General features: G+C 37.6%; 1 protein-coding gene across 1 annotated transcript in view; it reads left to right on the top strand.

Annotated features, from left to right (window-relative positions):
- Rpn1 (regulatory particle non-ATPase 1) overlaps nt 1–14845 on the top strand; it is a 37175-nt gene that overhangs the window by 2498 nt on the left and 19832 nt on the right. The window contains 5 exon segments of the mRNA XM_070088490.1: nt 123–280; nt 948–1143; nt 1606–1803; nt 2275–2479; nt 14391–14680. Of these exon segments, the coding sequence (XP_069944591.1) occupies nt 123–280; nt 948–1143; nt 1606–1803; nt 2275–2479; nt 14391–14680 (1047 nt within the window).

Here is a 14845-nt window from a genome sequence, read left to right as displayed (position 1 = left end):
TTCTCATTAGTGTAATTGGTATTATGAATACCTGTATCATGTCAAGTACTGTTTGCTGCAATATTCATGATATGTATACACATTTGGAAATTGATAGCTTCCATGTAAACTCTTTGTTATAGGACATATATGAAAAAATAAAGGACAGTAAGTTGAAGAAATTCACTGCTGATATTGTATCGGTATTGGCTATGACTATGTCAGAAGAGCGCGAGTGTCTCAAGTACCGTCTACTCGGCCAGCGTGGTGAAGTAGGCGACTGGGGCCATGAATATGTCAGGTTTGTGCCTGAAGTTTCTTTTATAGCTAAGTCTGAGAGGATTCAGAATCTGCTTATTTAGTACATTTAAAGGTTCGAGTTGATTGGAATAATGCATTTATATATGCAGTAAATGGTAGAAATGCATACATTAATATAGTTTTTATTAGTATGATAATTATTAAACAATTACCTGGAGTTTACCTGGAGAGAGTTCCGGGGGTCAACGCCCCCGCGGCCCAGTCTGTGACCAGGCCTCCTGGTGGATCAGAGCCTGATCAACCAGGCTGTTGCTGCTGGCTGCACGCAAACCAACGTACGAGCCACAGCCCGGCTGGTCAGGAACCGACTTTAGGTGCTTGTCCAGTGCCAGCTTGAAGACTGCCAGGGGTCTGTTGGTAATCCCCCTTATGTATGCTGGGAGGCAGTTGAACAGTCTCGGGCCCCTGACACTTATTGTATGGTCTCTTAACGTGCTAGTGACACCCCTTTTGTGACATGTTATAATTAAACAATTTAAGAAGTAATGTTTGAAAATAGTCTGAATTTATTTCATAAAGGTATACTAATGTCTGTAAATTTTCATGCTTCTTCACAGCCACTGACCCCTGGCTTCAGATCATGACTATATTGTCCATGCTATTTTAGTCTAATTTATGTAGTATCATTCTGTGTTGTTGCTCTTTAGGCATCTGGCAGGTGATATTGCCCAAGAATGGGAAACTCTTGGAGAGGATGATGATGCTCGAAGGGCAGAATTAATTAGTGAGGCCCATGTTATTGTTCCCTATCACATGCAACACAATGCTGAGGCAGAAGCTTGTGATCTTCTGATGGAAATGGAACAGTTAGATCTTCTCACTTCTCAGGATTATGTTGATAAAGTAAGCATTGGTAGATTTAAACAAGATAATTTGCACAGTCTATATTTATTATTGAAATTAAGAAATGCTTTTAAGAAAATTAATGCTGTACAGTGGAACCTCAAATATTGAACTTTCTTCAGTCCAGAAGGCTGTCCGAGTGCCGTTACCGAACGAATTTATTCCTATCAGGAATAATGTAAATTAGATTAGTTCATTTCAGACCCTCAAAAATACACTTATAAAAGCACTTACAAAAATACACTTACATAATTGGTCGAGTTGGGAGCAGTTCGATTTTTTGAGGTTCCACTGTATATGCTTTATATTTTTTCACTTTTCTTTGACTTGTGTAAAGGAGGATAAGGTTCACAAAGACATTAATTTGTAATCAATGGGTAGATATAGTATAAGAAAAGAATTCTTTTGCAAATACTAGAATAAATTGTATATTGAATTTCTTGCAAAAAATCTCCCTTTCAGGATGCATATCATCGTGTTTGCCTATACTTGACCAGTTGTGTACCATATGTGCCAGATCCAGAGAACACAAATTTGCTCCATACAAGTCTGCAACTTTATCGTAAATTTGGTCAATATCCTCAAGCAATGAGGCTTGCTCTGCAGCTCCACGATCTAGAACTTGTCAAACAACTCTTTGATGAATGTCCAGATAAACTGGTAATTTCTTGGAGCTATTAGTTAAAAAATATTTACAATTAAATTTCATGTAATATCCACTCTATAATTCTTCAGATTGCAAAATTTATTTTTTTGTTTCTAACCACATCAGTCATTTCCTAACAAAGGTTCATACTCTCATATCTGGAATTCCTTCAAAACTAGTTATTTTAACAAATTACATTTCAGAGGAAACCCATAGAAGTCTCTTTAAAAAATGGCTTTTCTATGCACTGCTTTGTTTTGTTTTTCTTTAGCTCTTGCCTTACTCTGATTATAATCCTTTTACTGGTAATATACTTCATTATATTTTTGTGATTTGTATTTGTGCACATGTCTGTTTCTCATAATTGATGCATATTTTCTATCTAGCTCAGTTCAAAAGTCTTTACCATAAATAGTTTAATAGACATTGGAGTTAATAGTGGTACTTTGTTTTTAGATTTAGTGCTTAATATTTTAACTTTAAAGGTGAGGATGCAAGTAGCCTTCATGCTGGGAAGACAACAAGTATTTTTGGAACTGCCTGAAGAGATGGAAGATTATGAAGACTTCACAGAGATTCTTTCAAATTAAAAAATAAAAATGAAAAAAATAAAATTAAAAAAAACCTTTAACTTTTTAGATGGAACACTAAAACAAACCTTTTTTACATCAAACAGCTGTTTTAAAACGGGTGAGTAGGGGAGATTCCTCATCAATTTTCTGGGTAATTACACGTTATTTTAGACTTGACTGTACAAATTAACTAATTTTGGTTATAGACATTGATTTTATGGAAAAAATGTTTTTTTTCCCAAAAATTTTAAAGGGGAGGGTACCTGAAAAAGGAACCAGTAAAGAGGGATGGCCAAAAGGGGCTTTTTTGGAAAAAATATTATAAAAAAAACCAAAAAACCAAAACTGATTTCCCTTTTTTTAAAAACAGTTTGTCCTGTTTTTGTCTTTACTATTTAAAATAAAGACTATTGATTGATGCTAACATCATTTCCAGCAAATGCTTTTTTTTGGTTATGGGGGAAGGGGATGTAGAACATCAATTAATTTACAAATATTTCCCAAGAAACACATGCCACATCAGAAAATCTTTGGGTTGGGGGTAAAATTAAAATTGTCCCTGATTTTTTAATTCTCATGCCCTTATTATGGTAGTTATATATAATGCAAAAAATAATGATTATTTTTGTATAAAAATGGTAATATAAATCCCAAAAGTCTTGTTTTTGGACCCAAAGGATTTCTTTTTTAAGAAAATTTGGGAGATCAAGGAGGAAATTAAAAATTCGGAGCCCCAAATCATTAGCCTAATCTATGGTAAAAGTTCAGATATGACCCCCTTTCGGGGTAACGCTTTAAAATTTTTAGATGCAGCCAGGGGAAAAGGGGCCCACGGGGGCCATATCCCCAATTAAACAAAAAAAAATTTTAAAAATTTAAAAAATTTAATAAATTGATAATAAAAATTTTATTTGGGATGATTTTGACAGTGATACACCCCCACAGGACCCTCGTGAACGTGATGTTGACGTTTTAGAGGGAAAACAGAAAAGAAAGAAGAAAATTAAGAAGAAAAAACAGAAAAGAAAGATGGGGGTTGCAGAAAGATTACAGACATGCCTATAAAAAAACGGGTTTCTGATGTTACCAGTACAGTTGAACCCAAAGATAGGGGCCAGATCATACAGGAAGCCCCCCCTCCATTATTTCTCACCACATCTACTTTTTTGGTTCCCCAATGTTTTTAACAGACATTTCACCCACGGGATTTGTTTTTAAAAGATCCGGGCCCCATGGCCAGATGTAACCCCAAAATTTCTACATAATGCTTTCATTGCAAAAAACCTTCAAATCTCGGGAACATTGACTTTGGGGAAATCAGAAAGGTTTTTGGATGATGGAAGCCCTTTTTTTTTAAAGTCATCTATGTTTATGGAAGCTTAAAATTTCTGAAACTGTGAAAAGACTTGATGGTAAAATTTGAAAGCTCGGGAAAAGTGTAATTGTCCGGGATGCAAGCTATTTTCACCAAAGAAAAAAAACCTTTCACACGGGTTTTGGTTAAAAATGAAAAATTTCCCAAAAGCTTTTTGAGGAAAAAAAAAACCCAGAAATTACCACGGGGAGCGGGATTTTAGCCGTGTTTTTCCCGTGACAAAAAAAAAGGTTTAAAGGGTTTCTTTTGGAAAATAAAACGGGAAAAGAGCGACTTTTTGGGGAGAAAATTTTGGGGAAAGAGTTGTTGGCGAAAATTCCCTTTTGGCTAAAGAGGATTTTTCCTGAAAAAATGAGGTTTTTGGTTGGAAAAACAAAAATTTCAGGGACTGGGGGAACTGTTAGCACAATTCGATCCATTCTTAGCAAATCTGGCCATCCCTTTGGGGAAAAGGGAGAAGAGGCATTGTATTCATATACCCATTATTATATGAATGAATTTATTGAACTGATGACTAAGAAGGTCCCTAAAATAAAAGCAGTTGGGGAAAACTGCAAAATATTTTGGGCAATAAGTGTAGATTCAACACCAGATATTTCAATACAGATAAATTTTACATTCATTGTTTGTTTTGGTAAACCCGGGAAGGGTAAGCCTGTAGAGCGTTTTTAAAAATTCCCCTTTCCCTCTTTCGGGGAAAAATGAGGGAGAAACAAATGAATGTAGAAACCGAAAATTCTGCTTGAACAACTCTATTATGGATTGCCCCAGAGCTAAAAAAGGGGCAAAAAAGTCAAAAAATAATGGTTTGCGTCCATCAAAAAATTTAAACCCCAATTTGGTTGAATATGGGGCCCGCTCAGCACATTTTCTTAATTTTTTGTGGTTCCCCGGGTTTGGTCCCCGTAGTTTTTTTTTTTGGCCCTTTTTAAAGCACTTTTAATTTTTTTCTGCTTCAAACATGGGGTGGGGGTATACTCAAGTCAACCATTAAAGGGATGCCAAAAACCATTATCAACAAAAAGGTGGTTCAGCAGCATGATGCAAAACATGCTTTAAAAGACAGCTTTGGGGAAATACGCTCTGCTTTGACCCAAAATAGAGAGGAAAGACCCAGAAGAAACCCACAAGTAAAGTTGGGTTTAGCATAAAAAATTGAAGATTTTGAATTCCTTTATTTTTGGGTTTTGGGGACTGATACTAAAAGGGGGGAAATGCCCAACAAGACATTTTTAAAAAATTTAAAAATTGAAATGGTTTTTGGCAACCCTTTATGCAGGTTTAGTGGAATTTGTAAGTAAACTGCAATGATGAAGTTTTTGAAATGTTTGAAGAGAAAGCAAAAACTCAGAAAGACTAAGTTCCCGGCTGATCATCAGGAAAAAAGGAAGGGGAAACCCAATTTTGAAGAGCCAAAAAGGGAAATTTTAAGCGCCCCAAGGCAGAAAAAGACAGTTACATACTTAAATTCGGGATTCATTGATTACAGAATTGGTGAAAAGAAAAGAAATTCCCCAGAATCTCAGTAAAAGTTCCATTTCGTTAAAAATTTTACACTATGACAGATGAAATTGAGAGAAGCGGGCTTTAAAAGTTGCAACAACACCTTTCAGCAGATGTTCAGGAAAATTTTTGAAAAAAATAGTTATTTTTCTGGGGTATATGAACGGGTTTTAAAGTTTGCACCTGAAAATGTGCCCCTCGGGCTGTTTTGGAAACATTTAAGAAATGCGGGTATCTCAAAAACCCTTTCCCTAATGTTGACATAGTGACCCCTTTACCAAAACCCCTTAGCTATTTAATGTGAATTTAGAACGCTCATTTTCTGTTTTAAAAAGAGTAAAAACCACCCCGGGTTTCAAAAAATGAGCCAAGAAAAATTTGGTAACCCCAGCCCTTGTTGACCATTGAGTCGGGATCCAAAAGAAATAGATTTTCAAAATAAATTGATGTTTTTGCCAATATAAAAACCAGAAAAAGTTTATTTAAGAAGGCTCTGAATATAAACAATTTTTTACTTTCTAAGTTTATATGATTTGATGCAATGATAAAAAATTTGGGCAGTGATTTATAAAGGGAAAATGTTAAAATTGGTTTTTGGGGAAAATAATAGGTAAGGGTGTCACTACCCTTTAAAGCCTAATCTAGTAATACTTTTGCTGTCTTTTTAAATTTATTCTCTTTTTAAAAAGCATGATTTAACAAGATAGTTATAATGGCTGTTTGGGAAATGGTTTTGGTTGTCTTGATGTACTTTCCCCCATTAAATTTAATCTAAATAAACCCGAATGATTTTTTAAACCCCAAACAGGGTTTACACTACCCCCAAAAAGCTGGAAGGGGGCCCCCACACCCGTAACCCCAAAGGGCCCCCTCAATCTGAATAGCCTAGGCCCCGGAGACTTAATCCGCCCTGAATGGTGGTTGGGGATTTAAAAGCCAAAGGGGGAAAAAAGTTATAGAGGGAGTAGTAGGTAAATTTGGGTTTTGGGGGAAAAAAATAGGGGTTTTGAATTTAGCTATGGGGAGAAAGAGATTTGGTAAATAATAATATTTTATGAAAAAAAGGGGAAATAAATATAAAGGTATGATGTAGCACGAATGAAAGTAGTTTATTAGATTTATTGGGAAAAAGGTTGATGGGTGGCCCAGGATGTACATGTTTATAGAGGGGGAAACTGATATATCGGATCAATTTTTTTGTTTTTGGGTACAAAGAGGAAAAAGGTAGATGGAAAAGAGGAATAAAACAACAAGTAAGAGGAGGGAAAAGGGATAACCAAGGGAGGAAGAAATTCGGGGGATAAAGGATTAAGGGGCCCCCGATAAAGAACTTGTGACCAATTAAGTGGGGGATTTATGTAAGTAAAACAAAATTTTGTTTGGGGGGCTTAAATGGACTAATTTACTTCAAAAATATTCCCTTTTGGGAACAAATTCGTCAGTACTGGGAACCCGGGAAAATACTTTGGAGTGAAAAAAAATTTAAAAAACCTTGGGGGCCACTGAAGGGAGAAAGGTTAGTAAAAAATGAGTAGAAGGGGAAGAGGGTTTAAAAAGTTTTAAAATGGTATTAGAATGTGGGGGGTTTGTGGTTATAGGGGGTGGGGCAGGAGGAAAGAGGAAAAGGGTTGGTAAAAAAGGAAAGGGAAAAGAGAAAAGGTAGCCCAGAGAGGTTTTTTCAAAAGAATTTTTAAGAAGAGCAGGGGAATTGGGGAGAAAAAAAAAAAGGTAAAAAAGAGTGCAAAAAAATAGATGAAGAGGGGGGGCACTGCCCAAAAAATTTTTAAAAAAAAAAATTTGGGGGTGAGTTAAAAAGGAGAAAGCCTAGGAAAGTATGGATTTAAAATTTAAAAAAAGAGTAGGGGGGTTGGTGGGTGGGGAGATGGGGGGTAAGGTAGATGGGAGAATATTTTTAGGGAAATTTAAAAAGTTAAGGAAGAAAGAGGCAGTAATTTCGACCTTAGGAGGATACCATCTTAGGGGTGAAGAAGAAAGAATGGGTGGAGGGGGGCACGCACACCGGGGGGAATGAAAAGGGGGGAAAAAGCTGGAACGATGGGGCAGGGCAGAAATGGTAAAAGCAGGGGGGGATATAGTGTTGGAGGGTTGGAAAAGTTGTTTAATAAATGTATGGGAAAAAGGGGGAAAGGGACCTAGGATTAAAAAAGATGTATAGTCCCTTTTTTTAAAAAGGAAAGGGGGGAAAAAAGACGGAAAAAATTTTAGAGGAAAAGTTTACTGGATACCAATAAAGTTTTTTGGTAAGGGTTTTAATTTTTGGGGAAATTTGAGGGAACACAGAAAAGGGGGATTTTGGGTGAGCAATTGTTTCAGGGGTGGGAGGGGAAAGGAACAAGTGTTTTTAAATTAAACTATATGTGAACAGTATTTGGGGGAAAGGTAGGGAGGTTTTTATTGATTTATGGATTTTAAAAAGGAAAGATAGTGGGGTAGAGGAGCAATGTAACATACAAAAATATGGGAATAAGGGGGAAAATTATTAAATGCCGAGTTTTTTGAGGAAGGGGGCCCAGGTTAGGTGTGTATTAGAGAGGGAGACTATTCCCAGAAAAGTAGGTTTAGACAGGGATTTTAATGTCACCCTGGTTGTTTAATATATTTATGGGTGGGGGTTGTAAAAGGGAAAAAATGCTATGTTCGGGAGGGGGTGGGGTTAAATTTTTGGGGGAAACAAATTAAATGGGAATTGACGGAGTTATTTTTTTGGGTGATACTGGGCCAGGAGATTCTAAGGGAAAAATTAAAAGGGTTTGTGGATGAGTTTGGGAATATTTAAAAAAAGGGGGAAAGTTGGAAAAGGGAAAAAGAAAAACTAATATGAGGGTATCAAAAAGGGTTTAGAAAAAAAAAATTGATATCAGAAAGGGGGGGAGGGTAAGGAAGAAGTAATGTTTTTAGAACTTGGGAGTTAAGCGCCGGATTGATTTTTGAAATGAGGAACCTGAATTTATGAGGGGGAAAAAGGGGAGGGGGTGCTGAGGATAAGGAAAAAAAACAATTATAAAAAGGAAAAAAAGGGGAAAGTTTGAAAGTATAGTACCAAAATTTTATATGGGGGTGAAGCTTGGGTGAAAAACCCGCAAGAGTAGTTTTAGGCAGTGGGGATGTCCTGTTTAAGGGGAATTTTGGTGTAAAATTATAGAAAACTGGAGGGAAATTAGGAAAAGGGTGGAGTTCATGAAAATATTACGAAGGCAAAAAGAGGGGGTTTTTGAGGTGGTTTGGAAAAATTTTGGAGAGAATTGATCAAAAATAGAAAAGGGAAAGGAAAAAAAAATCATAGGGGAAGGCAGGGGGAGGGGCCCTCCCCAAAGGGGGGAGAGGGGAAAAGGGGGTTTTTTGGGGAAGGGGGTTTGGGCTTCCAGCAAGCGTTTGAGGGTTTTGAAAGGGGTGAATGGAGACAATGGTCTTAGACCTGACGATCTGTTGGGGGCAGACAGGGTAATATTTTGGGGAAGGGGTTTTAGGGGAAAACCCGGGTTTTTTTATGTAGCCGGGCGATTTTAGTCCTGGAAAAGGGAAAAACAATGCCCACTTTTAAAAGGGTTTTGGGGGGAAAAGAGTTTGAGGATATGTTGTGTATCTTTATATGTGTATGCTTTAAACTGTTGTATTCTGAGCACCCCCAAAAGAAGGGTAATGGGAGTGGGGTTGAAAATGCGAATGATGATGAAAAATTTTCTTTTGGGGGTTTTCTTTTTCCTGCCCCCGGGGGGAGATGGGGACTTTTTTGAAAAAAAAAAATTAAGCCATTAATTTTTATGGTTTATATTTTTTATATTTGATTTGAGATAATACTGTATCCTGGGGAAAGCAGAACCCTCTTCAGGGGAAAAATCTTCCCTTTTCTTCCCCCTTAAATAAATTTCCCCCCAAGATGGGTAGATGAGGTGCAAACCAAAAACCCGACCACCCCTTTTCCCGGATCTAACCCATTTTCCCCATTCCCCATCAATGGTCCCCCAAGTTTTGCACTCTCCCCCCCCATGAGTTTGATAAGGGAATTTGGAGGTAGAAAATTTGCCCGTAATGGTCCAAAAGTTTTATACGTTTTTCAAAATATTTTTTTTTTTTTTTTTTATTATCACACTTTGGCCCCAAATTTTCCCCCCAAGGAAAGGGGGCCCAAAAAAAAAAACTTTTTACCATCATTCACTCCATCACTGTCTTCCAGGGAAAGGGGGCTTTACACTGTGGGTTTTAAACCCGCAACATTAACACCCCCCTCCCTTTAGATGCAGGCACTGCTTTTATCCCAGACTCCCAAACCCCGGCCCTTTCCTGAATCCTTTCATAAATGTTTCTTTGCTCACACCCAAATTTTTCACCCAATTTAAAAAACCCTTTTTCCCCTTTACCCCTTTTTCAAACCCACGCATGCCGCGGGAAATCCAAGCCCCCGGCACAAAAACCTCCTTTACCCCTTCCCTCCAACCCTTCCTAGGCCACCTTTACCCCCGGCCTTCCCTTTCCCCTAAAAGACTGATACACCTTTAAATGGCCCCCGGTTTTGCCCCATTCCCCCTCTACATGTCCGAAAACCACCCCAAAACCCTTCCCAGCCCTCTGGGCAACAGGGTTTGGGAATCCCCACCTTTCCCCCTCCTAACTTCCAAACTACGAATTTTTCTGATTATATTTACACCCAAAATTGCCCCCCAGAATATTTCCCCTGCCCCAGCCTTTTTCCCCCCAAAAATTCCCCTCACCCACGCCACACCCATATAAGAGCTTTGGGGAAAAATATACCCCAACATTTCCCCGCCCCAAGGACAAAGTTTTTTGTCTCCCCAGACCCCCAAGTGCACCACTCACTTTTTCCTCATCAATTTTATGATTCACCCCCTCTTTTTAAAACCCATCCGCTGACACGCCCAAAAATATCTGAATACATTTCCCTTTTCCCCCATACCCCTCCCCCCCCAATCTGATATTCAATCTTTCATCACCTAATCTTTTGTTATCCTCATAACTCCCTTTTTTTTCCGTATTCACCTTTTTAAATTTTTCTTTTTGGGAAAACCCACCAAAAATTTATCCACCAATCTCTGAAAACTCTTCTTCAGAATTTTCCTAAGACAAAGTGTCATCAGCAAAGAGCAGCTGTGACAAATTCCCCCCCCTTTTTGTGTGATTCTTTATCTTTTAAACCCCCCCTTTTTGCCAAGACCCCGTGATTTACTCTTCAAAAACCCCCATCTATAAATATATTAAAAAAACCACGGGACATCACACATCCTTGGGTTTAAGGCCTACTTTTCTGGGAAAAATTTTTCCCCCTTTTCCCACATAATTTAACTTGAGCTCCTTATCCTCAAAACTCTTCACCGCTTTATAACCCCACCCACACTAACACCCCCCAAAAACTGCCAAATTGCCCCCCATCCACCCCCGGGGCAACGCCTTTCCAAATCCCAAAAGCCACAAAGACCTCTTTTTCCTTTTTCTAAAAACTGTTTACTTTTATGTTTCAACTTTTAAAAAACCTGGTCCACACACCCCCCACCTTCCTTGGGCCCCCTTGTTCATCTTGGGATCCTTTCCGCCTTACTCTTAATTCTTTAATTTTAACTTACCATACACTTTGAATTGTACACCCCCAAAAACTTATCCCCTAAAATTTTTTCACTTTTTTTCCTCGGTTTTATAACAAAGGAACTATGCATGCCTCTGCCAATCCCTTTGGTAATTTTTCCCTTCCAACATTTATTAAATAATTTCACCAACCAACCCAAAAAATATATCCCCCCCTGCTTTTTAAAATTTCATTTTTTCCCCTCAACCCCGGGTGCCTTTCCCCCTTTCATTTTACCTACTGCCTCACTTAACTTCCCCCCCCCTCCCAAAAAACGGCCCTTTTTTCTCCTCCCCACAAGATGTTATTCCCCTTTTTCCTATCAAGAAATTCCCCAGCTTCCCCATCTTCATCAACATTTAAAAACCCCAAAATATTCCCCCCATCTTCCCAAACCCCTTTAAATCCATTTTTTAACTCTCCTATTTTTTTAAATGATAAACCATTTTTTTCTGACTTTCCCAAAATTTTTAACTTTACCCAAAACCTTTTTTTATTTTCAACAAAATTTGTTGATAACATCTCACCCACTTCATTTGCCTTTTTACTTTCTTCACCACTTTCTTAACCCCCTCTTTTTTTCCATATACTCTTCCTCCTTTCATCACTTTACTTTTAAAAATTCTCAATGCCAACTTTTTCCCTTTTTTACCCCTTTTTTAAAATCATCATTCCAAAATCGCTTTTCCCCTTTCCCCCGCACCCACATTCCTGTTAAAAACAAACTTCGCTGAAAACACTAACACTTTCATTTTTAAACCTTTCCCAAATTTCTCCCCCCCAAATTTATGCTCTAGCTCTATTAGCCCATCTTCCTCCAATAGCTGTTTTTATCTTTCCCTAACTGCCCCCCTTTTTTTTTATAAACCTTTACCCTCTTCCCTGATGCTTTATTCTTTTTTTATCCCATCTTTCCTTTTTCTCCCCGGAAAAAATTTGAAAGTGATCTGATATATCTGGGGGGCCCCTTTATAAAAAAGTTTTTAAAACCTGGTCTATCAAAGTCTTTATCTACCAATACATAATCCAACAAAAATACTGTCATTTCACCCAATGAATCTTGTATATTTTTTTATCCCCCCTTTTTTTAAAATATGTAATTTTCTAAAAAACCCCCTTTTTATACAAAATTCAATCAAAGGGCTCCCAACATTTTCACCTGGGACCCCAAACTCTCTTACCACAATTTTCCCAAAAACCCTACTTTAGCATTCAGGTTCCCACCACAAATTCCTTTCCTCACTTGGTTTTTGGTTCCCCCATACATTCACTTTAAAATCTCCCAAAAATTTTTCTCTCTACATTCCCTCTCTTCTCCAGGTGCCCCGCTTTTTATGACCCACTTTTTTCGATCCAACCTTTTTCTTTAATCCCATAATTTTAAATTTTACATTCAATTTTTTCTTTTTCTCCTTTCCCGCAAATGATCATTTAACATTACTGCTACCCCCTTCCCTTTTCCTAAATCTCGGGGTACCCAGATTTAATCCCATTTATTTCCCCCTGAAATTCCCCCACCCCTTCAGCTTTGTTTCCATGAAATAGGGCATCCAACCTTTTTTTATTCATAAATCAACAATCATCTGTTTTTGTCATCCGACTTTAAACCAATATTTAAAATTTTAAATTTATAAAGTTTTTCTTTTTCTTTTTTTGTAAATGCCCACAGGAGAAGGGGGTTTCTAGCCCATTGCTCCCGCATTTTAGCCCCTTCCTACCCTGGTTTTCGGAGGAAAAGATTCTTTTCCCCTTCCCATGGGAAAAATAGAAGAAAAAAGAAGAACAAAAGCTATTTTAAAAGGAGAAAAACCCCAGATGTATGTTTTATATATGGCGGGGTGTCTGTGAAGTGTGACCAAAGCGTAATAGGGAGCAAGATATCCCCGTTATCTAATGTTGTTTATGGGGAGCAGAAAAAAAAACCCCGCACCTTTTTTCCCTCATGCAAAACAGTTAAGGGGGTTTTTGTTTCCCGTCATCTGGCAGGGGTGGAGTACTTCCGGGGGTTCGTTACCAACCTAATACCACAAAAATATGAAAAATATTTAAAAAATAGATTTTTTTTTTGTTTTAAAATTTAAAACGTTAAAAAAAATTTTATCTACATTTTATTTTGTTACATATGAAAAAGTTAAAAAAATAAACTACTTTGTAATACCAAATTTTAAGGGGATTTGTTTGGACCGCTTTAAGGGGGTTTAAAAAACAGGGGAGGTAAACCCTGGGGTAATTTAGAGGGTTTTAGGTGGGGGGTTGTTGAGGGGGTTTAATGAAAAGGGTAGAAAAGGAGGAACCAAGAGGTGTGTAAATCTGAGATGGAAAATAGGAAGGGTAAGGTTTTCCCAGGGAAAAGCTGGAGGAAGGGGGGGGGGAAGGAGCCTGAGGGTTTTTTGGGGCTTGAGTTAGGGGAAACACTAAACCCCATGCAGGTCATAAAAGGGTTTGGAAAATTTAACCAAGGGGAATCGCCGGGTTTGGGGCAAATGGAGACGGGTTTTTTTCGAATTTTTGAAATATGGGAAGATAAATTTATGAAGCGATTCAGGGGGAAAAAGGGGGGGAAGGGGGCAACCCACAGTACCCCTTTCAGACAATTTTCTTGGGCTGGGTGCCCAGGAAAAAGGGGACCAGACCCAGATATTTTTCAAAAACAAAAACTTTCCCGAGGAGAGCCCTCTTCTGTTTCAGGAAATTGAGCACAGCTTGGGGTTCTTTTCCCTTTTTCTAGAAAAGAAGAAAAAGGTGTAGGAATGGGGAGCATGTTCTCAAAAGACAAAAAACATGTCATTTCTTTTGAAAGGGGCAGAAAGATAATAGGGAGGGGGTTTTCTTCCAGCAGCATTGTGGGTAGCTGGAATGTAATTTAAAAGGGGTCAAAGGCTATTAAATTTTTAAAGTAACGATGGTAAAATTTAAAAAAGATTAACCCAAACCCCCCCAAAAAAACCTCAAAGGGGTTGAACCTTTGGGAAGGGGAATTAAAACCCCCCCGGGATTATGGTTTGTTATGCAATCGGTTTTTTTTTAACCTATTTAAAATATACTTGTATTTTTATTTCATAAATAATTTACTTATCCATGATGATGGTTTAGAAATGAAAACATGCATTTCTTTATCAATCATTTACTAATTATATAGGGTATGGCATGCTTCATTTCACCAAGAATAATTACTGTACTTTTATATTTAATTGCACTGATTAAGCAACAGTTATTAAATATACTTGCTGCAATACCAAGTTGACTAGCTTGTGGTTTACCTAAAAAGAAAAACAAAAGTTTCTTTACTGTACGTATACAGGAGAAGGGGTTAATAGCAACAGCAACAGGGGCATAAATGCATAGGGATGAAAAATGATGAAAAATGCTTTGTATTTGTTAAAATGTGTAATGTAGATTTTCTACTAAAGATTATAGGTATTACAAAATATTCACTAAAAAAAAGAAAATCATGTAAGGGAAATAGAAAAAGGAGATCAAGAGAAAGTAGTAACCATTGAAATTCAGTTTGAAGGTGGCAAAATTGTTTCACACTATCCAAATAGTGTTTCTAAGATGTAAGAGAGCAAGAAAATGAGGGGAAAGTAAATATAAATTGGTGGTGGGTAATAGCTAAAAGTATTTTTTGTTCAACAGGTATGTTAAGTGCAACAGCATCATTGGGTTTAATACTCTTATGGGATGTTGATGGTGGGCTGACACAGATTGATAAGTATTTATATTCATCGGAGGATTTCATCAAATCTGGGGCTCTCTTGGCTTGCGGTATTGTCAACAGTGGAGTGAGGAATGAGTGTGATCCAGCTCTTGCTCTTCTTTCTGATTACATTGGACATAAAACCATGGTAAGTGTGATGCACGGTAATTCTCTAGAAAGTGATAAAGTAAAATGTGCAATGATTTTGACTTTATTTGATACTTGTACTGAATATTTAAAGCAGGATGTGAGTGTGGGGGTGTGTGAGGCATTACATTGAATGAAAGGGGGTAGAGCAGCTGGAACTGATGGG

Source organism: Cherax quadricarinatus, chromosome 24 (genome assembly GCF_038502225.1).
Source record: "Cherax quadricarinatus isolate ZL_2023a chromosome 24, ASM3850222v1, whole genome shotgun sequence".
Lineage (NCBI taxonomy): Eukaryota > Metazoa > Arthropoda > Malacostraca > Decapoda > Parastacidae > Cherax > Cherax quadricarinatus.
This window is presented reverse-complemented; position numbering and strand designations above follow the sequence as displayed.